At 39.0% G+C, this 23,040-nt stretch overlaps 2 protein-coding genes across 7 annotated transcripts in view; both read left to right on the top strand.

Moving 5' to 3' along the window:
* Window positions 1-18,158, top strand: part of mbnl3 (muscleblind-like splicing regulator 3) — a 40,477-nt gene extending 22,319 nt beyond the window's left edge. The window contains exons 6-10 of one of the 6 annotated variants that reach the window (XM_057348905.1): window positions 6,459-6,609; window positions 7,708-7,743; window positions 8,700-8,807; window positions 9,657-9,751; window positions 11,783-11,920. In XM_057348905.1, coding sequence (XP_057204888.1) covers window positions 6,459-6,609; window positions 7,708-7,743; window positions 8,700-8,807; window positions 9,657-9,751; window positions 11,783-11,800 — 408 coding nt within the window. In that variant the 3' untranslated portion in view covers window positions 11,801-11,920. Of the gene's footprint in view, window positions 1-6,458; window positions 6,610-7,707; window positions 7,744-8,699; window positions 8,808-9,656; window positions 9,752-11,779 lie in introns of all 6 variants that reach the window. The other 5 variants (XM_057348907.1, XM_057348906.1, XM_057348910.1 and 2 more) reach the window with 5 other exon arrangements.
* Window positions 18,159-19,333: 1,175 nt separating this feature from the next.
* Window positions 19,334-21,857, top strand: rap2c (RAP2C, member of RAS oncogene family). The gene is made up of 3 exons (XM_057350121.1): window positions 19,334-19,613; window positions 19,884-20,188; window positions 20,975-21,857. The coding sequence occupies exons 1-2, from the start codon at window positions 19,341-19,343 to the stop codon at window positions 20,160-20,162; spliced, it is 552 nt and encodes a 183-aa protein (XP_057206104.1). The 5' UTR covers window positions 19,334-19,340; the 3' UTR covers window positions 20,163-20,188; window positions 20,975-21,857.
* Window positions 21,858-23,040: the final 1,183 nt, after the last annotated feature.

The raw sequence follows: 23,040 nt of genomic DNA, 5'->3' as shown, positions 1-23,040 counted from the left end.
TATGGCTGTGCCAAATTGACCCTTCGCTAAGCCACGCCCGAAAACCGCCACAGGCCAATCGTGGTTTAGCAACCGTAACTAGGCGCGGGAGGTCTGTCAAGCTTTCGAGCGAGGGAAACATGCCGAAGCGTCGTGCCTATGGATTGTGTGAATCTGATAGCCAGTATCCTAAAAGTTTGGACGGGGTGGTGGAATTTTTTCCCTTCCCGAAACCTAAAACCCAAGGGGAGAAATGTCGGACGTGGATCAAGCAGTGTGGAAGGCTTCATTCACAACTAAATGTGGGACATTCTAAAACGCTTAACGTGAAAAACGCTTAACGTACCTAAACAGCGATCAAGGAAAACCAAATTTCTGTCAAACCTTCCTTGAATTAAACACTTGCTGCTGTCAAAAGAACGAGCTCTTGTTCAAGTTCTTGTTCTTGCGGATAAAGTGAATATCACGTTTTCTCCCCCATAGAAGTCCATTATAAGGAAACAGCTTAACGTGGCGTAACGTAGCCAAACAACGCACTGTATCGTCTCATTTATATTTCTGTCCCTTTTTATCAGAGCTTTTAGAAACATTTGTGCTGTTTTGTTCTAGTTTGCTCCACAGGTTTTTCAGCTCGATGTAACAACACTGAAGCCAGGAGTTAGCAACTTTATTGCCTTTCAGCCTCATTTCTTAATATTGGTTTCAGACAGGGGCAAGACAAGAAGCAAGAAGCCCCTACTGCACTTTTTAACACAATGCACGGTGGCTTTTGAAGTATTAATTACAACTAAAATGACAGAAATTTGTCTAAGCCACGTTAAGATGTTTTCTCTTATAATGGACTTCTATGGTGAGAACGCTTAACGTGATATTCACTTTATCCGCGGACCAAGAGCTCGTTCTTTTGACAACAGCAAGTGTTTATTAGAAGTAAAATTTGACAGAAACTTGGTTTTCCTTTATCGCTGTTTAGGTACGTTAAGCGTTTTTCACGTTAAGCGTTTTAGAATGTCCCACTAAAGGTCGACAGGATTAACAAAACACCTATGTTTGCTCCAAGGTAAGAGCACGCTAATGTTAGCTAGCTAGCTAACTCAGCACATCATTGCTTGGAAATAATGACGGTTCTTTGTTCATAATGCATATATTTGAACGTAAAATAAGATGGTTAAAGGCAAGACGGAAATTTGTTTGTGTTGTTGATGATGTGTGGCTCAGCTCAGCATCTCTGGCTCTTGCCAGGTCCAAGGCGTAGATTAGACCCACAACGTGTGAGCAGTAGCCTGGCGCGCTACTAAAATATAAGCGGGAGAATGTTATCATTCATAGGCTTTAGCTTCAATTTTGATTAAATTATTTTCTAATCGGTTGCATATTATGTCGTGGATATATCCCTCGAATGCACACTGCAGTCCCTTTTGTCTTGCTCTCTCAGATATGTCACATGTTCGCCAAAAATTACTAATTATCTCCTTGGGAATGTCTGACACCGGTGCATACACACTGTAATATACTTGCCAGGCGTGAAAGCTTGACAGGCGTAGCAACAGTAACTAAGGAGGGCGGGGCTTAGCGAAGGGTCAATTGTGAACATAGTCACGGCTGCAGTCAGCATTTTTAATCTAACATGAAGATCTTGATGAGTGAAAGGAACAAAAACATTTTACAAATTCTTTTCAAAGGGAAAATTTCCTTTTCCTTTAAAAAAGAGATTTGGAGAACTCTCATTGTGTTCTTTTTCTCAATAAGTGGTTAATCGGTGTACTGATACGTATAACCCTGGCCATTTTGAAACTCATACTTGGACATTTTAGTAAGCAAGCAGTCATTTTATTTGATGATTTCCAAAACGATTACTTCAGGGACAGTCCCTGTGGAGAGACCTGAGTGCTCTGCTTAAGAGTGCACGATGGTGATGGCTCATCCTTCAGGGCTTGAACCAGCAACCTTACAGGGTGCTGAGCTTTGACCACCACCCCATTTTCAATAAGCTCTGCTAGTGTCAGATGAAGGTGTATGTATTTATAACTCACTGTCCACACACCTTCAATGTGAGGTTTAGGAGTGTGTTAAATAATTCAGATCCCTGCAGGAGTGTGAGTGTGTGCGTGCGTGTGTTTATATCCCGGTGGGGCCCTAAACCTGAATGCACACCAACACATGGGGACTCGTGTCACCGTGGGGACCAAAATTGAGATCCCCAGGGGCAAAAAAGCTTATAAATTGTACAGAACAATATTTTTTAAAAATCTAAAAATGCAAAAAGTTTTCTATGATCTTTAGGGTTAGGGGATAAAATATACAGTTTGTACAGTATAAAAAACATTACGCCTATGGACTGTCCCCACAGAGATAGTAAACTAGACATGTTTGTGTGAGTGTGTGGGGGGGAGGTGTGTGCTTGTGCGTGTGTTCGAGTGTGCGTGCGTTGCAGTACAGAAGTGAAAAAGATAAGAGGAAAAAACAAGCAATTGATTCCAACGGAAACCACCATTAGCTAACAGCTATTTACCCAAGCTTACCACAGTGAATTTCTCTTTAGAGGAACAATTTACTCAAAATGTCAATCATTTACAAACACTTATGACTTCATGTGAAGTTCAGATAGAAGTCTGTAGTTGCCATGTTTTTCAAGCAATTTCAAGAATAAGGCACCAATACTTTTGAGCTTCAAGCAAAAGTATAATACATGTGGTCTATATAACTTCATTTAATAACAACTTACATTTTGCTCTTCTCACACAGAAGACTCGGAATATACCAAATGAGTCATATGGACACTTTTTAATGACACTATTATGGTACTTTGAATCTTTTATGAAGCTTGAAAGCTTCGGTCGTCATTCTTTAGATTCGACCAGCACATCCTTTTGTCCTATTGTGCTCCACAGAATAGAAAGTCAAACACATTCAGAACAATGAGTAAACAGAATTCCCTTTTCCCCTTTAATATTTTGACATCTTTACGAAAACTCTAGGGCCCGGTTTCACAGACAAGGCTTAAGACTAGTCCCAGACTAAAATAAATGTTTGAGCTGTCTTAACAGAAAATAACTTGCCCTAACATATCTTAAAATATGTCAGTGCCATTGTTTTGTCTTACGATTCACACCAGTAATGTTTTTTTTAAACATTTTTATAAAAGCGACTTAATATGCTAATTCAACTAAGGCATAGTCCTGGCTTAAGCTAGGCCTTGTCTGTGAAACCGGGCCTAGATTTTTCAACATCTCAGTCCCCAGCACACAAGTCTCATCATGTCGCAATTTTTTACAAAGCTTTATTTACAGTGCACGGATGTGGAGAAGACCTTATGCGGGGTTTTTCCTGGCTCAAAATGAGGCGGAGGTGGTGCCATCCTGATCTTGTACACACACACGTAGGCCTACCGTACCTTTAAGTGGCTTAACCAAAGTGACTTTGACATATTAAAAGTTCTAAAAAAATTAGATAAAAATGACAATTATTATATAAAACATTACTTTTATTCAACCAAACAGAAATGTTTTTTAATCAAATAAAGCTTTTTTATCATTTCAACTAACTTTTCAGCCCACAATAGCCAATTGAATTAACCAGTCTTTCTAAATGAGCAAAGCTCATTCACATTTTGCATTCTCTGTGGTTCACTTTAAATGACTCAAAGATCTCTTATATTCGCTAGTGACTGAAAAGTTCAATAGTTTAAATGAATCGGTTCAAGTGAGTCATTCGTGTGCGTTCTGTACGCAATGTGCGTTCATACTGGCGAACTCTCTGTGTACAGTATACGCTGATTCAACGGTCCAACTGCACAGCTAAAGACATTACAATGATGTACGTCATGTTAATTTAATAAATATCAAGAAATTAAACGTACTTGGATGCAAAACAAACAGCCATGAAACACAGCTAGCTCTTGTTCTGGAACTCTTTTTAGTGCCTCAGTGTGCTGATAACGAAACAGCGCCTCCACTGTGGCGTAATGTCGCAACTGCAGTTACAAATGACAGTCTGTTAAATGCACGCAGCATTTCTTGTGAAGACTCACAACATAATTTTGGCGAGAGCCTGAGGCGGCACGACATTTGACGGAGGCGGCCGCCTCCAATTTCTCTATGCAGGAAAAACCTTGTTATGATAAACCTGCTCCCCTGCTTCAAGCAGTCACCTGATTTGACCGAGGCGTTATCATATGTTGATTTTGTTTGACTGCCTCTCGCTTCATGCTGTCATTCTTTTCGAACACTGCCTGATTGTCTTTACAGCCTCACAGCTCTCATTGTTGTCCTGTGAGCTTATTACCCAGCATTCTCTAACCTCAGCTGCATCTGTTCCTTCACGGCTCATTCTCTTGTCTCGTGCTTTCGTCCGCTGTCGTTCGTTGGTCTGCCATCGCCATGTGGTCACTGCTCGCTCACGAAGCCCTCAGCACGTCGTCTGAAGCGCAGCCTGCAGCCAGCTTTCAATCTAGTACATTAGCCTTTCACCCTTTTTTTGTTTCTTTTAAAAAGTTATTTACTCTTGTCTAATTTCTAATTTGCATGTGCCACAACCTCTGCTTGAACGGATCATTTTCTTTGAAGTAAAATAAAACAGAATTAATATGGAATGCAATAGTGACCCACAGACACTTTCACAGCAGCCTGGGTTTCAGTAGCACATTTCACATTTCCTCAATATCATTGTCATATAATTTTGCAATAAAGAGTTAAACAAACTAGCTTCCAACATTCCAAAATCTCATTTGAAGGGAGAAAATAAAAAAAACATTACAATTATAAAAGTACAAGACGTAAAGTGCCTTTTCCGTCCTTTGTAAAAAATTGAACTAACAGTATTTACTATTTGACAGCAGAATTCACTGATTGACCAATCAGAGTCAAGATCATTCTTTGAGTCATGGCGATACAGAAAAATATAACAGAATATATATCTGAACTCATGGTAGGTTTGTGTCCGCTTAAAATAGATTTGGGGATGGGAATTTTATCTCTGCAACCCGACTGTTAAGCTCTATACAGTAGAACACATTATGAGATTGAGTTCACATGTAAATCATGAGATCCGACTGCTTACCCATAATCCTTTAGTTCAGTAAATCACAGATATCCTTTTTCCTGTTGACCTTTCTCTTATCGGCTTGCATATCAGTATACAGACACAGTTACAGAGTAGAAGACAGTCATACATCCTCCTCGCCGTGCCTTCATCTGCACTTCTGAGCATTCTGGGTTTAATTATCAGAGACAGATAAGCTGCCTTACCTCAGTTTCAGCTTCTCAAATCATTCTTTCCCTTGCAAGGTCGCACATACTGGCTGATGCTCTTTAAATCAGTAAGACCTGTACAGTCAGAGGAAAACGCATAATACAACATAAATGGAAAATATCACATTTACAGACTCCACTTCACATTAATTATTTTCACAATTCATTTTTTTAATAATTAAAAATTTTATAGGTGTGGTAAAATTAGGTATGGTGTGAAGTTTTTTATTTGCGTATATTTTCAAAAAATGAAAACGGGACAAACGGGTCAGAATAACAAGGAGATGCAATGGTTTTATACACAAATACCACTTCGCAAGATGTGAACACTGGTCCAGAGGCACATCCGGTTTCAGTGTTCATCTATTTCATATTATTATTTTTAGGTTAGATTAATCGCAATCAATCGCATCCAGAATAAATGTTTGCGTTTATATAATATATCTTTGTGTATTGTGCATATTCATTTTGTATTTGTAAACACATAGGCATATATTTAAGAAATACATATGTATTATAAATACATAAACATTTTATGTAAACACAAACTTTTATTCTGGATGCGATTAATCGTTTGACAGTCCTAATTATTTTTTTAAATCTTGCATATATAACAGGAAACAGGAAGTTCTTCTGAACCAAAAGGGGCAGTTGTGGCCTAATGGTTAGAGAGTCGGACTCGTGACCAGAAGGTTGCCGGTTCGACTCCCAGGGCCAGCGGGTAACAACTGAGGTGCCCTTGAGCAAGGCACCTTACCCCTACTTGCTCCCCGGGCGCTGCAGTGACAGCCGCCCACTGCTCCGGGGGTACGTGTGTTCACCACTTGCTGTGCGTGTGTTCACTACTCTCTGGATGGGTTAAATGCAGAGGTCACATTTCGTTGCCTTGTACTTGTACATGTGCAATGACAATAAAGTTGAATCTAATCTAAACAACACAATACTAATGTTTTTGTATTTAGGAAGATTTAAAAAAGAATAATATTTAATAGAAAGCCAGGTTTTCGTGTATTTTGGCACACGCTCAGTTATTCTCATTGCTACCTTTGTTAGATTTTAACAGACACTAGAATGAAATGACCACAATACATGCAGAAAATGGCAAAATGGGAGTGGTCTCTTAAAAATGTCCATACATATTATGTTGCATTTGTAACGCTCCCCTCTCCATCCTTCATCTTCCTATGTGTTCTCTTTATTTTTTCTTCTTTGTCGTCTTGATCACATCAGGCTTTGCCACCAGGAGCCATGCAACAGCTACCAAAGAGACCGACCCTGGAGAAGACCAACGGCGCGGCTGCCATCTTCAACCCCAGCATGTTCCACTACCAGCAGGCTTTGGCCAGCATGCAGCTGCAGCAGCCAGCATTCATTCCCACAGGTGAGCCATGCAGGCAAAAGAAAAAACTCTCACTTTTTTTACTTTGATTCCTATCGTTCCTGCAATGGCTTGCATACATACAGCACTGTAAAGACAAAGTGCCTGGCTAGACGAGGATATGAGCACTTTTCTGCTTGCCATCTTTTTCTCTGTAAACCCACATGCTCCCTTTTCCTCTCTATAGTTCACCTGTGCACGTGTCATGCTAATTAGTCCCATGACACATACGGTCCCTCGTTGTCTCCTCATGCACCTGAGCATTAGCTTCTCTCATCCTGAAATGCACTGTGTGCACTGTTTTCTCAGGGTAGCTAATCTGTTAGGCCTAGTTAGCACTAGATTTCACGAGTAATTGTAGCAGAAATCCTCCTGCAACATATAAAGAGGATTCAAGAGAATAGTTAGGTTTGCTATGCAGCCGACTTCATGAGAGCTGGTCTGTTAGTTTTAAAGGGATAGTTCACCCATCTTTATTCTGCAGAACACAAAAGAAGATATTTTGAAGAATGTTGGTAACCGAACAACAGCGGTAACCATTCACTTGCATTGGTTTTGTGTCCATACAATAGAAGTGAATGGGTCCCGCCATTGGTCAGTTACAGTACCAACATTCTTCAAAATATCTTCTTTTGTGTTCTGCACAAGAAAGAAAGTCATACAGGTTTGAAATGACAAGAGATTTGAGTAAATGATGACAGAATTTTCATTTCTGGGTGAACAATCACTTTAAATGCGCTTTACATGTTGTGTAAAAAAGCAAGTTTCAGTCCGAACCTTTGATTATTAGCTGATGAGACAGACATGAACACAACAACAGATTGGCATCCAGGCTAAAAATCTCTCCAGGTGAGGACCTTTCTAGCAGTGTGATTCATTTCCTGTTTGTCTCTGCATTGTGTCAGTGTCTCCATCTCACCACCACGTTGCCCATAATGATAGTCATCGCTCTCTCGCTGTGTGTCACTAACTCTGAAGTTGTTTTGTCTTGTTCTCATGCTGCTTTCACTGATCCATTCACTCCCCCTTCTCCCTTCTCATCTCTTCCAACCCTCATCCACCTCGGCCTCTCTTCTCCTGGGCTCTTGCATGGTGCTGCAGGCTCCGTGTTCTGCATGGCTCCATCTGGAGGTATTGGTAGGTCACTTCCAGGTCTCTCTGGATCAGGTTATCTTACAGCAGCATGTTAGATGTGTGACAGACAGGAGGGTGATCCACGACTAACTGCAGAGGCCCGGCACTGTCATACAGTATAGGATGTTTTCTTCACTACAGACATAAAATTATTATATTTTGTTTCAAATAATATTAAACGTTCGTTCTATTTCTTAAAGAGACAAAATTTTCATTGAAGCACATACTTGATCAAATATGTGATGTAAGTTAATTATCAATATTCCTAATATATTTTATAATCATATTTTTTTGAAGCTGTGATTTTGCTAAATTATGCAAAAAGTGTGAAATATTTTATTGTGTATCATTTGGAAACATAAAATGTTATCCTTTAAATTAGCCTTCGCAAGACAAAAGAGTCAAATTTGTTTCTTCCAAAAATGTTTCAAATGTCATTTCCATCATTGTCATTTTCACCACATTATGATATTAAACAACATGGAATTGTTATTTTTAAATAGCAAAAATAACATTGTGATGTCCACAATAATGTTAAGGATTGTTCATTATTTCAGAAATGTATTTTCTAAATGTCCTGATGTGTCTATAGTTGAAGAAACACCTTTTTTATATATTTCATAACCCGACATTACAAGATTTTTACTGCAGATTATTTTCATTATTAGTCGAGTCTGTCAAGCGAGAGCTTTGATCCTCTCCTGTCTGTTTCCGTGTTTACACCCAACCTTTCACGGCTTCTTATCATTTGCTCATTTTTGTGGCTCTTTGTGTGATGTTGTATGAGTTTGTGCATGCGTGCGTGTGTGGTTTTGTTTGCGTGTGGAACTGAGGGCACAGTGAGGGCACAATCAAGGCTAAAGCCTTCAGCGTGACTCATTCAGACTGGTTCCTTTTTCTTTTTTTGCCCTTTTCCTCTTTATCCTCTCCTCTTCCTCACTCCCTTAAATCTATTATAGGCCTTTTCAAACCCCCCGGCCCCATGACAGAGGGCCGCTGGGAGAGGCGGGACTGGACCAGCTGCAGGGCCCCCCAAAGCCGTTACCTGTCAGGGCCTGGACATACTGGTGAGGGTAGAGCCTAGGTCCCCTCGCTACATGCACACACATTCTTTTCCTGTTTAGAAAGCATAAAATACCCTTCTACAAATTCCTACAACAATTCTGTGGCCATAGGCGGTCGATTTGTCCGTTAATGACCTTTATTTAGCTGGGTAACATTGAAATCAGTTCTGTCAGGACATTAGAACCAGTGAGTGAAGCACAAGCCCAACCAGTGAGCGTGCCAGTGTGTGCCTGTGAGCATGTCTGTATTTTTAATTCCTTTGCCATTATTTGACATCTTCAGTGCACTTTCTGTACACATCATGCTGTATTCATTTGCAGTTTTCCATGTAATATGACCTTTATCTTTCTATATGATATTTGATTCTAATAGATCCTAAATTCAATTAATTCAATCATATTTATGGTTTCGAAAAACCAGGTTATCCCAAAAAACATCAAAGAAGTGTCATATTATTTATTTGAATGGGAATGTATTATGTTTATGCTTGTTCACTTTTTATGGTCTGGGGCCTACATCAAAATATAACACTCAGATTGTCTGATCGGAGTGATGATTTTGATGATGGCCATGTTTTTGTTTTGCCCATTAGAGGTTGCTATATGGTTTTATCTCAGTGTAACTGTAATCAGATAAAACTCTCGAAGCTAAAACACAATGGAATAAAATGGTATGTTTTTAAGTTTTGTTTGCATGTTTGTTCTCGAGTGAAGACATCATCTTTGCAGTACATGAAAACGTAGTTGCCATGACTCAGCCTATTCCTCTGGCGTATTATGTCATGGTACTCATAACATTCCTCCTCCCCTCCACCCCTTCCCTTGTTTCTTGTCTGACTCGCCTGAAAAAAGTTCCCATGATGCACGGTGCCACCACTTCCACTGTTTCGTCGGCTACGACCCCAGTCACCAATGTTCCTTTTGCTGAATCAGCCACCTCCAACCAGGTTTGCCCCTTCATTTTGGCCTTTCCTTTATACAGCTGTGAGGCATCCGACTCTGGTCCATAGACGATAACCTGAAAGTTTTAATGACTTTAAGATCAAAATATTATACGTAAGGTTGTAATGTGAGTAAGTAATTGTGTAACCAGTTTTTATACAAATGCTTTCTCATCCAAAATAGTAGAAAATGACAATCTTTGAGTCATTGAGTTCTCTGTGGACCAATGAGGAGCCTCTTTACTTCTGTAGCACAATGTCCCAGTTCCACCGTGTCTGTGTTTACATCTGTTTTACTCTCTGTCACCGTGTGTTAGAGAGCAAACCACTACATTTAAAGGAACAGTTCACCCAAATATGACAATTCTCTCATGATTTACTCACTGTCATACTGTCCCATATGTTTGTGACTTTTATCAGTTGAACACAAACTAATGTTATATGGCCGTGTTATCTTACACGGTGCTCTGGAATACTTGATTTTGATTGGCAAATCGCTACATTCAAAGGTGTGATATTTTATGATTTTTGGCATAAAATAAATAATTTTTGGCTTTTACCAAAAATGTTCCCGTGCTACTTTAGACTGGTTTTGTGATCCAGGGTCACATATGACATTATATTTACAAATGATTAAACCAAATAGCCTGTTCTTGGCATTTGAACGTCATGTTTTACCTTAAAAGCTCCAAAAAGCAACATCCATTCATCATTAAAGTAAGCCCGGTTACTTCAGTCGGTTAGTAAATGTCTTCTGAAGTGAAACGGTTTGTGAGATAAAACTATTATTTATTCGAGCTTATTTAGCGAAATTGAAACCAAACAAGCACATAAAAGCACTAATTTCAAATATGATGACAATTTAATAATAATAATAATACAATAATTTGATGATAATGTCTCATTGGTTCTTGCATGCCTCATAACTAATCTCGTGACTAGTCATATATTTCTTGGATTTTTAAGTATTTTAACACACTTTAAAAACAGCAAATTATTAAATAAATATTCTATTAAATATTAATCCATAATATTTGTGTCCTATTATTTTATAAAATATTCCAAAATCACACAATGGATTTGAATGAGGAGCATGCCCATGTGATGAACTGCTACTTTTGTGTTCAACAGAAAATGAAGGCGAGTCAATAATGAGAGAATTTTCATATCTGTGTATGAAACTGTTGCTTTACATGTTTCATTGTCTTTTTTCTCTCACCATGTTTTGAGGATTTGACACAGGAGAAGGTTGTTTCAGTGGCTCATATCAGAGTGCATATGTATGTATGCGTGTCCTCTGCATTTATCTGTCAATAGAATATGGGTGTGTGGTTTCAGATGACAGTTCTCTGAATTTAGTTTTGTTTCTCCTTCCTCCGTCTTAAAACAAGAACTACCTTTGAACGTAATGTGAGGAAATATGTAGTTCGTCATTTTGCCGATTAAGTAAATGGGTTTTGCCGTGTACAGACAAGCTACAAACTTTCACTAAATAAATAAAGATAAAACCAACCTTATCTTTAAGAATGGACGTGATTTGCTTGCTCTATGCTTCTTAACGCATTTGTTCCTGTAGCTCAGCTAGTAGAGAATAGCACTAGCATCGCCAAGATAAAGGGAACACAAACTGAGATAATGTATGTGTACCTGGAATACATTGCAAGTCACTTTGGATATAGCTTTCGCCAAATGCGTTAAATGTTAAATTATGGATTTTTTAAGCAAACTGCAAGTTGTCAGGATGTTCAGCTATGGTTTGAGCGTAATTGTAATGTTAGACTAAATGTATTTCCTAGTAATGCTGTGCAGACCTGTGGTGTCAGCGTTCATTTCCTGCTTCACTTGCGTTTACTCTAAAATATTTATTCATTCGCCAGTAATTCTTATTCGCATTTTTCAAATGAAGTTCGGGTTGAGTAGATAAGATAAAAATCAGCTGTGTTCCGTTTCACGTTTGTCTTTGCTTATTGGGTTTTTAACCACAAGGGCTTCACCTCTTTATCTCTTTTCGGTGTGTTTGTCCATGTCTTCCAGTAGACACCGCCGAGGTACTGAGCGCAGACCCGATCGACCTCCAGTGCGTTCCCATGGAGACCCATTTCTGCCCAGTTCCCAAACTCCTGGTCGCTGCACCCATGACGCTGAATCCAGTAAGCCTCTCCCGCAATCCCAGTTAAGACACCAACAACCTAATCAGGCCCATCGCTCATGCAACATGTGCCCAAACACAGCTGAAAAATGAATGCAACAAACGTGTGCCTAATCAGTTCGTCCTTAATGGGCAATACATTCATCTCCATATCAGACACGCCCACTTCATTCAAAGTCAACAGGGGTTTGTTGATATCGAAACAGGCAATACTTAAGCTCGGACCTACAACTGTTAAAGGAAGCATGCCATCTTGATGCAAGGGGAGCGTCCGGATGCTGAATCGAGAGACAGAGCGCTCTTATAACTCACAGCCATACAAATACATGCAAACCAATTTGATGAAAAGAGCGGATCCTCTGGAGGTGAACTTTAGATCCTGCTTATTTAAGGTACGGTAAGCAGAACATCAGCAGGTAGAAGGCGTTTTTCTGTCATCGAATGTGATAACTGTGCAGAGCCCATTGCAATGAGAATGATTGACAGCTGCAAGCGCTTATGATATTTTAGATAGCGGTGATGGTACTTTGATTTCTTTAACATTTAATTCTAATTAATAAACGTGGCACGTTTTATGTTTACATTTGGAAATTTAGGATGAAAATAATTTAACAATTATTTGTAAGATAACCTGTTTATGATACTGATTTAAGCTTTTTAGTAAGGTTTCAAAATGTGGTTGTTTGTGCCTTTGAGTTACAAGTGTGTGTGTGTTTTTTTCCCAATTCTGAATCCACTTAGATTTTATTCTAGACTAAGAGGGTATACCCGTGTAGCCTTTCACATTCAACGTTTCATTAATTTTTTTTTTTGTTTCCTGATCTCATACACGAGTATTATTTATTAACCACTGTCCAGTAGACAAATACAGCTTTAGTGAGATCAGTGTTATTATCCATACCAGAAGTATCTCGCATTTCAAGCTTCACATCGAGACACATAGTTACGTAGATTATTGGTTCATCCATTGAAATGGAACTGCCTTAAGCAGACATAATATCAGCACTTCTTGCTGAACATTGTGATGCACACTAAAGACTTTTGCAAGACTTCTGATGCATACGATGTCTCATTGAGGAGAGATGGTGTGACAGACTGGTTTAAACTGGACTTTTTAATTCCAGCTGGATCCCTTCAGTCAAAGATGACCTTGAAATAACCCTTAGATTGTGCTTAGATATTAGAACGTTAGCGTATATTACATTGCTATGGTTGTTGTGTGAAGAAATCACATTTCACCTCAATTTGAAAAGAAACTGTCTGATTTGCTAAAAGAAAGTGAAGCCTGATTTTATGAGCATTAAGATTAGTTTCTTTATTATTTATTATTTTCATGATGGTTATACACATTCCCTCTTAAGCTATCAAATCTACATCTTTAGGATGAAATGTACCGCAAATAATGACTAAAAATGTTCAGAATATATTCATACTTTAATTTTAAATGATGTCACTATATATTCTTGTGTGTTGTAGCTCCTGGTGAACAACACGTAAAAGATCTATTTTTCTTTGTTCAAACTGCAAATTGCCTTTTGCTTCATTTAATTTTGAGATGAAATATGACAGAGACACATATTTATTCGATTACCTTGTGTAACTCAAACCCTTTCTGATGGCTAGACTGTCTCTGCCAAAGCCCTTGTCCTGCCCTACCTGCTGTGTGACAGTCTCCACTTCTTGTTTATCCCTGAGCGTCGTATCTTCAAGCCCTTTATTTTCAATATCAGTTAATTGCCAAAATTATTCTTAAACAGTTTGATAAGTCGCATTAAGGACAGACGGGCTCACATGTTACATTTCTTGTCTAAATTACAAAGTGGAAATCTGTATAAAGTCACAGACTGGAACCTGATTTAAATATCCCACATGTTTTCCATTAGTTTGCTGTATTCAGCACCTTGTGCTTTTTTACTAGGCAGGCGGCACAGACATGTCAAGTGCACGGATTTTGTGCCATTCGACTCCCAGACAGAGGTCAGTCTGTGCCAATCACGAGAGCGTTCAGACTGTTTGATGAGGCTTTGACGCGCCAAGGTCACTCGCCAGATGGATCTGAATTGCAATATCATTCTCCCGCAAAAGCAAATGTGTCCTCCCAGGCAACAAATTTAACCCATTCGAGCAAGCTATTATTTCGTGCTTTGTTTTGAAACGTCTCAGTTATTGCTACCTTTCATTAGATGTGTCCTGCAGTTGGGAAATTGACATCTGGGTGATTTTTAACAGGTGTTTTTATTAGTGCGTCAGTGAATGCTGTGTGCGCACGCAAATAGAGTTCCAGTCCTCGCCAACCAAGACATTTCTGCTGTAATACATTATTAATAGTCGAAACATGGATCAGATGAAACGTGAAAACTGATGTCAAACTGACTGTACACCAAGGCCTGCAATCCAAAGGTTTTGCCCCTTTTTGACTTGGAGGATGATGGCTGATTGAATTTAAACTATTTAAATTACCGTGTTTGTTTGTGCTTATGAAACGTGTCAGTTCGGAGTTTCGAACAGGTGTAAATCACTGATTGTGTCCTTACTTTCAAAAGTCGGCAGACTCTAAAATGCAATGGCGAAGGTGACCATGAATTATTGGAAAAGTGTTCTGGTTTGGACTGTGAGCTGAGAGCCATGACACTCGGGCAGAAACGATACAGTTAGAGAAAAGGGAAGGAAATTGATTATTTTTAGACCTGGGTACTTTCCAAAGGCCCTCATCAGCCAAAGGTTCATTTACAAGACATTATCGCTCCTCGTGGGGCTTTACTAGCATTTATGAATGTGACATTTAAGACGGTGAATGTCATGAGAGGATGCCTGTCTCACCACTTCTCTCGAACGAAACATCAACCTTTTTCAACATATCAAGGAAGCGAAAGCCGACCAATGCCATCCACTGTTGATGTATAAAACAAAAACAAAAAATGTAATTTAGTTCTCTTATCCGTCGTCTCCTTTGGGACGGCAGTGTTGTTTCACTGTTACAGCAGCATAGCCCCAGGAGAGAGCTCTAAAGATGCTTGTTTTGCGATAACCTGATCTAAAAACATCATGGTCTTCTATTCAGCTAGTTTAGTGGCGGTCAGCACACACTACTGTATCTAGGCCAAACACAAAATCTATTACATCATACAATGGTGGTATAAAACACGAACGATTGTTTATCTTGGTGGTCAATATAAAATCAGAGAAAGATGATGCTATATTGTGTTATAAGTGAAATATGTGTATTGTATACATCTCTGTACAATGTTCATGTGCTGTAAGATTCTTTTAGGAAATCCTGGGGCAAATATTTCTGGGTTTATTTAGGAGAGAACTGTTTATCAATGTGTCGGATTGTGTTTTGTAATTAAGTTCCATTGCCCAGCCAAGGTGTAGAACCTCTTTCTCTCTGTCTGTATCTCTCTCTCTCTCTCTCTTTCTCTCTCTCTCTCATATAAAGAATTATGCCTTCTCCAACTGCAATCCAGCTGGAATCAACTAAATACTTGATAAAGAAAAAACAATGTGCCTCATCGGGGGCTTTAGCATTTTAAGAACTCACTTTTTAAGAAGTGTGCATACCTGCATAATGTAGTTAGCTAGAATAATCTATGTGTACGTATTACAAACGCATCATCATTATAGTTTTTCATTAATGGAACCTGTTTTAACTATATCCTCATTGAATTCAGTCATGTTTTGGTGTGTTTTGAGACACAGTGTTAGACTGTTTAGTTTCAGTTTGATCATTATTATCCTTACTTGGTTACTTACATTACATTGCACAAGTCTCATCGCATGAAATTAGAATAATAATCTGAATAATCTACATCATAGTTTGTGCAGTTAGTGGTTTAAGATTTTTTTAAAAATTACTTAATCTCTATATCTCTATATCTATATACACGTTTGTATGTATTACAATGATAGATTCATTGTTACCTATGATAGTAAGTTCTTGTTGCTATGGCAACAAAACTACAACATGGCTACCTTTGTATATCTTAATTGTGAATTTTTTCACACTTCAAGTGAAATAATGTACAACGTTAACTTATTCAGAAAGGGAATGTGTTCTTAAATTGTCTTGGAAAAACAGATGATTGACTATTTTGTAAAAAAGAAAAAAATATACATATATACAGACTTGTGAGATACAAATATCCAAAGGCCCTTTGGAGACATACATTCTGTTATAACGATTATTATTTTTCTATTGGGGTTAATGATTGGTTAATGATTACTTTTTGATGGGTGACCGGTCTTTTGTGTAAACAGCATTTGAGCTTTTCAACCAATCTGATGGATCAATTGGGAGAAAAAAGACTTTGGAGACACACATTTGGTTAAATTCATGTCATTTAAAAGCACCGTCGCATTGTAGAGGGCTGGTAATGCACTGGCAATGGTGTGTCCCAAAAAAAGATTTTAAAGTGTCAGCTTTTTTTAATAACACAACCCATGATGTCACAAACAAAGGACGGAATCAGCCATAGTGAGCCTATGGAGCCCCCGGAATCAAGTTCTGTCCCCCTCTGGCCCACCCAGACTGCACCCAGCTGTGCTGGGAACTGGTGACTCGAGTCACCCCGTTGGTGTACGAATGTGTTATTCACCTTGTTTGCACTTATGTACATAACTGAGTCAAAATATTCCGAATTTATTTTGAATATACATAGATGAATAAATATATATATATGTATGTAGAAGAGCAGATTCAAATCAAATGACTGTATTGTTCGGAATACGGTTAAACAGTTATCTTTATAAAGGGTTGTCAAAGAGATGCTGTTTTGGGGTGTCAAGGAATATATTGTTTTTGTTTTGTTTGCTAATGCCCTCGTTCTCATCATGAAGCATGATGTCGCTTGCTGACAAAGGGAGAAAAAAATGATGTCAAAAGCCTTTTTAGTTTTGCATAGCTTACAGAAGCGCATTGAGCTGAGCACTGTGCCTGCTCATATCTGATCCTGAAGCGTGGTTGTGTAGGAGATGTAGAAACATACTGTACACCTATATATATATATATGTATATACTGTATGTGTCTACCTCCCCTACCTGTGCATAGAAGAATGTGTCCTGAAAAAAAGGACGGCCATCTTGTTTCTCTTTTACCTCTTCAGAAAAAATGGTGTGATTTTGTTCTCAGTAGTTCCACGAAAGGCAGAAAATGTTCTGCCCAGAAAGAAAAAGAGAACAGCATGGGGACATTCAATGCAGATCCGATCTGCCGCAACAAGCGTTAGCCTTCAGACTTCAGGATCAGATTTTAGCAGGAAAGCATTGCTACAGGTTATACAAAAATGAATATTTCGCTTTGGTTTGGTTCAGTCAATGATGATCATTTTCCACTCTTGTGCATCCACCAAGAACAAATATATCTCACAGTATCAAAATCAAGGTTGCTTTGAAATCAGATGTTAAACCACCAGACAAAACCCTCTGTTAAAGAAAACTTGTACATTCTGTGCTCTACTTGCTTTGGAAGCCAATAATTTTGTTGCCATGGCACTTGCCCTTATAGTGAGGGAGAGATTGAGTCTTTGTAGGTTCTTGCATATAAATCTCAGCCTTTTGACTGTAGAGCTGAGGTAGCACTTACATTTAGAACTCGGTGTCCCAACTTGCATACAGAGTCTGAATGCAAACGCAGGACGCTCCTTTACCACTGTGCTTGATGGGAAAAACAAACAAACCCTCTTCTGCTATCCATTTTCCTGTGCCTAAACATTGTGTGTGATGTGAACGAACTGATGTTTAAAAGAAAGCCATTGAGGTTAGACTTCCACCTAACTGTGCGCTACATTCAGTCACCAAATTTTCATATCCGTGACTGGAATACTAGAGTCAGTGGTTATTGTTAACGTTTGGACTTCACTGAGACTGGAACATGACATTAATGTTGTACAAAGTTGTATAGTTTCGAAATGAAAACCACTCATTGATGCAGAGGTTATGTCCCTTTAAAGGCGTCAGTAGGTGTTTGGTGGCAAATGCTGATGCCTGTGTAAATGCTGTTGTGTGTGTGGAACAGTTAAAAGAATGTCTACATTGTTTCAAAGCCATATGTTAAAGATTCCTCTCTCTCTCCCACTGTAGGACAAGGTAAAACTGAATGCTTTGACTCTTTATATGAAATGCTTCTCTTTCTATTTAGCTTATTGTGCTTGTATGTGCTCAAGAACTGTGCTTCTTGTCAATCCCTTTGCGATATATAAATGTATGGAATATATAAGACTTCTGTTCTTTTTGTTTGACATTTTAATAAAGCACTTAAAAGGCAATTTTTGGTTGTGGTGTTTTTTAATCTGGTGGTGAAAAAGAAAGTTATATTAAATAATATCTCTATTTGTCTGTTGAGCCATTGCTCACATATTGCTCCCTCTAATAGTTTTAAGATTTGCTGGGTTTCAGACCCCAGATATTATATAAATGACTTTTATTAAATGTCTAAAATCTACAATAATATCTTTTATCGTCTTAATGGGTGTGTTGGAAGGTTTAATATGAGAAGAAATCATGGCTGTAATCGTAATATTAATGTGGCAAATAAACTTTGGTAAAGAAATGCTGTATTATAAAATGAAAACTAATGATGTTTTGATTTTTCTCTCATTTTTTGAAATGTTTTTACCAAACCCCGCCCAGTCACCGCTCGGACCAATCAGAATACAGTCTCGCGGAAAGTCCGTTCCAAAAATAATAATCTCATTTAAATTTACTTCATAACGATTTTTTTTTTAAATGGCATGGGCATATGTATGCGCTTTAAAACCAGCACATTTGAATTCTTTTTAAAATGCTATTTTTATAGGCGTTATTGTGACTGACGTGATTTCCGGCGGATGTTGATTGGTCGGTGTGAGGCGTGTGCGCGAGAGAAGCTCCGCTGCGGGGCCGCCGCTGCTGCTGTCTGGGGCCGATATGCAGAGGCGGGCCGGGAGAGAGAGGAACAAGAAACAAGGAGAATGTTGGATTCCGAGTCGGCTTTTATAAGTTAGTAATATCAAAGGTGGAATCCTAAACCCGCGGTTTATTTTCGACGGTTCGTCCGACGTATTATAAAAGCAGGAAAAGGGCTGTTTATATGTGATTGTGTGGCGAATGCCCGCAGGCAGCTAACGCTAGTCATGTAGGGCTCCATTCACACGGACGCTAAACATGGACGCGACTTCACATAATACTTGTGAAATGTATCGCCTCTGTGGTTTACTAACAGTTGACTGAACCGATTCCGATGGATATTGAGTGCAGATGGAGGGTCGTTGTGGATTTAGCTAGTTGAAGCACAACATTCACCCAGAGAAAACGCTCTCTTCCTCTGTTCAGTCTGTGGCTTTGATTGCTACAACCCGATACAAGTGCTGCTTTGATCACAGAACCTCTCGAGAAACGGCGTTGATGTGTTTTTATGGCCGGTTGTGTGCAGATAAAGTTAGCTGTAGCTTGAGCTCGGATCAGACCAAATGAAGGAGTATAAGGTAGTTGTGCTCGGCAGCGGCGGCGTGGGTAAGTCCGCACTCACGGTCCAGTTTGTGACCGGGACATTCATAGAGAAATATGACCCAACCATCGAAGACTTCTACAGGAAGGAGATCGAGGTGGATTCGTCTCCCTCGGTGCTGGAGATCCTGGACACTGCTGGTACCGAGCAGTTTGCTTCCATGAGAGATCTGTATATTAAAAATGGGCAAGGCTTCATTTTAGTGTACAGCCTCGTCAACCAGCAGTCGTTTCAGGTGAGTGCTGCAAACTATCTATAGCCAATAGGTACATCAGGTTTAGATTAAGGTATTAATGCTACTATAAAATTCACCCTGCTTTGTGAATCCTTTGAGAGTTCATTTAGTCAAATAGTGGAATACAGAAAACCATCTGTCATTGGAAAGTAGTTTATGGCATATGCAACAGGTTAGAATTGGCATTATGTATGCTGTTCGTATACACCCAACCCTGCTCTCTGTTGATGAATCATTCCCATAAACACGCCTGATATCTGTGCTTCACAGGACATCAGACCCATGCGTGACCAGATCGTTCGCGTGAAACGCTTCGAGAAGGTGCCTCTCATCTTGGTGGGTAATAAGGTGGACCTGGAGTCCGAACGGGAGGTTGCGGGCTCCGATGGCCGTGCCCTTGCCCAAGAATGGGGTTGCCCGTTCATAGAGACCTCTGCCAAAAGCAAGAGCATGGTGGATGAGCTGTTCGCTGAGATCGTAAGGCAGATGAACTACACCACTTTGCCCGAGAAGCAGGAGCAGTGCTGCACCGCTTGTGTTGTGCAGTGAGCTTCCTGGCCTTACGTTTACTCCAGGTATGAAAGTGCAAAGCCATGAAACAACATTCAGACTGTTTGGCATTAAATGCCTTACTTTAGCACACGAATGTACATCTTCATACTCTTTTAAATGATCATTTCAGATTTAGATCAGTTCTGCATCTGTGCAATAGTTTGTAGTGCAGAAGTGTTGTATCAATAGAGAAAGGGGAGATAAGCTGCTCTAGGCTGACTCAGCTTCTGTTATCATTGGATCGCACCAAGAATGTGGTGTGAAGAATGAAACCGCTTAATCCCGATACCAGTGAGATGAAGCATAAAGAGACGGAGCTGTCTGGGCTAGCAGTCAGGCACATGAGAACAGGGAGAATCCTTGTCAAGCAAAAGGAAAACCTAACATCCTGAATGGAAAGTGATGTTGCAAAACAGGAAACCCAGAGAATTGTGTGGCTACCCAGACCCAGTCATTTCAGTGGTGTCTTGACATAAACGCGTTTCTTTGAACAGAAATTTCATTATTTTGAAGGAATAGTTCACATAAAAATGAAAATTCTGTCAGCGTTTACTCGTGTCATTTCAAACCGGAATGACTTTCTTTCTTCTACAGAACACAAAAGGAGATATTTTGAAGGTTTGAAATGACAAAGGAGTTAAATAAATGACAGAAATTTCGTTTTTGGGTGAAAAAAATGGTGAAATTCTAAACAAACACAATGTCAATTTTGGCTGTAGCTAGTTAGTGTTAAAAATGTATTGTATTCATATAGTTGTGTATTTGTATTGTTTTTTATTGTCATTACAGTGCATTTTTGTGTTTCGTAGGCACCAAATCCCACCGGAATCTGTTAAACCAGTCAATGCATTGATGATCTTATGACCCTATGAGCCACATCTGTGCCACTGAGCCCCTTGAACTCTGATACATAAAGACATTTGGCAAGGCTTGACCCAGAAGTAAATCAATGCGGAGTCTCTCCAAATCCACAGGGGTCTGGATTGCAGAGCACATTTACAATATTTTCAAGTTGTCTTTTGGTTACCTGGAAACAAGTCAAGTCTGCAAATTGGAGCACAGAAAACGTTTGGGAATGGGGATATCTGTGACAGGGCTATTAATAGCTATTTTTCTTATATAGGGAAAGGGTTATGACGAGCAGGTCAGCCCAGGGCTGTCATAGCCCTGAAGAAGCTCCGTTGTAAATTTCCCTGTTTTTCTTTTAACATTAAGTTTGATATCTAACTACAAAGCTGTTCCAGCCATTATGCAGGTTTGAGACCTCAATAATGTTTCTTTGGTTTTCGTTTTTTTTTAACGACTGGTATGTTTGCTTTCTCTCCTAATACCCTATTTATTAAAGTCTTTAATTACCATGATAGAATAATATTGCGTTTTTATATTCCGTTGGCTGTTTTGGCTTTTTGTGACTGCAGTATGCATTGTTTCTGATGTACAGCATTGATGATGCCTTAAATAATTACAGTCTGAAACCTGTGTTGTTGTTCCTTCCTTTCATATCATTCCTCATTTTCAGGATGTCATGTCATTCAGCCTGTTTTGTTGGCTTGGCAGGCAAATGTTTATTATGGTTTTAAAGCAACACTTTGGAACTTTTGCTCACGGCTCCCCCATGTAGTTGATAAGCGCAATTGTCTTTTACCAGTTTCGTAAATAATGTCGCTGTGATTGTTCACCCAGTAATGAAATTTCGGTTGTCATTTACTCACCCTCTTGTCATTTCAAACCTTTATGACTTTCTTTCGCAGAACACAAAAGAAGATATTTTGAAAAAAGTTGGTAACCAAACAGCACTAGACCCCATTCACTTATATTGTATGGACACAAAACCAATGCAAGTGAATAGGCTCCAGTTAACATCTTTCAAAATAATTTACTTTTGTGTTCTGCGGTAGAAAGAAAGTCATGCAGGTTTGAAATGATGATAGAATTTTTATTTTTGAGTGAACTATGACTTAAAACTATCGGGGATCGTGGGAATTTTTAAGTATTATTATTAACATAGTATAATCACCTTTTGTGGCTAGCTGCCCTCGTTTTAAACAGTTCAATTTCTCCTAGTAATGAGAAAATGCCCATTAGCAAATCCCCAAAAAGAATAACATTTGAAAAAGCACCAAAGATTGTATTGGGTTCTCAATTAATTTTCAAACTAAAGAACAAAGTCATAGCATGCAATAGCTCACAATACGCTTTTGAAAATGACCTTTTAGTTGCCTGGAAGTCCACCGTTATCAGTTCCAAACAATCTCGCCTACGGGTAAGACCTTAAATCTGAAATGTCTTGTGACAATAAATGCTTGTAGGCGAGAACTGTTTGCTTGCAAGGTTCTCAAGTAGATGGAAAAAACTCACTGCACGTTGACTAAGTCTTGGAAATATGTGGCCAATATCACAATTTCTACCTGTGCACAAAGATTCTTTCAAAGTTTTGATGTAAGGTTTAATCTAATGTTGTGGCCGAATTAGAGGTAGACATCACTGCAACCAGAATTATAATTCATAAACTGGCAGAAAGAATTTGGTGCCAACACACGTTTGTATTTAAATTACAGCATTTAAGTACAAAAACTACTTTTTATTATGATATTGAAGACGTTTTTACCAAGGCTGTTCCTTTTGCTGTGTTGCTATCAGGGGCTTAAGAGAAGCTGCTGGAATGATAACCATCTGCAGTATTTAATCACTCAGACATCCGTGGCTTGACAGCAGCCACTTCTGAGTCAAAAGCATGTGACTCCAACACTGGAGTGCTTTACAGACATGTCTCGGTATGTCCTTGAGTGACCCTGACTCAGATTTGACCCCTATTGAAAATATCTAAAGACATGAATTCAGTCTGAAGACCTGTAGATCTGTCACAAATTAAAAA

Source organism: Triplophysa rosa, linkage group LG13 (genome assembly GCF_024868665.1).
Source record: "Triplophysa rosa linkage group LG13, Trosa_1v2, whole genome shotgun sequence".
Lineage (NCBI taxonomy): Eukaryota > Metazoa > Chordata > Actinopteri > Cypriniformes > Nemacheilidae > Triplophysa > Triplophysa rosa.
This window is presented reverse-complemented; position numbering and strand designations above follow the sequence as displayed.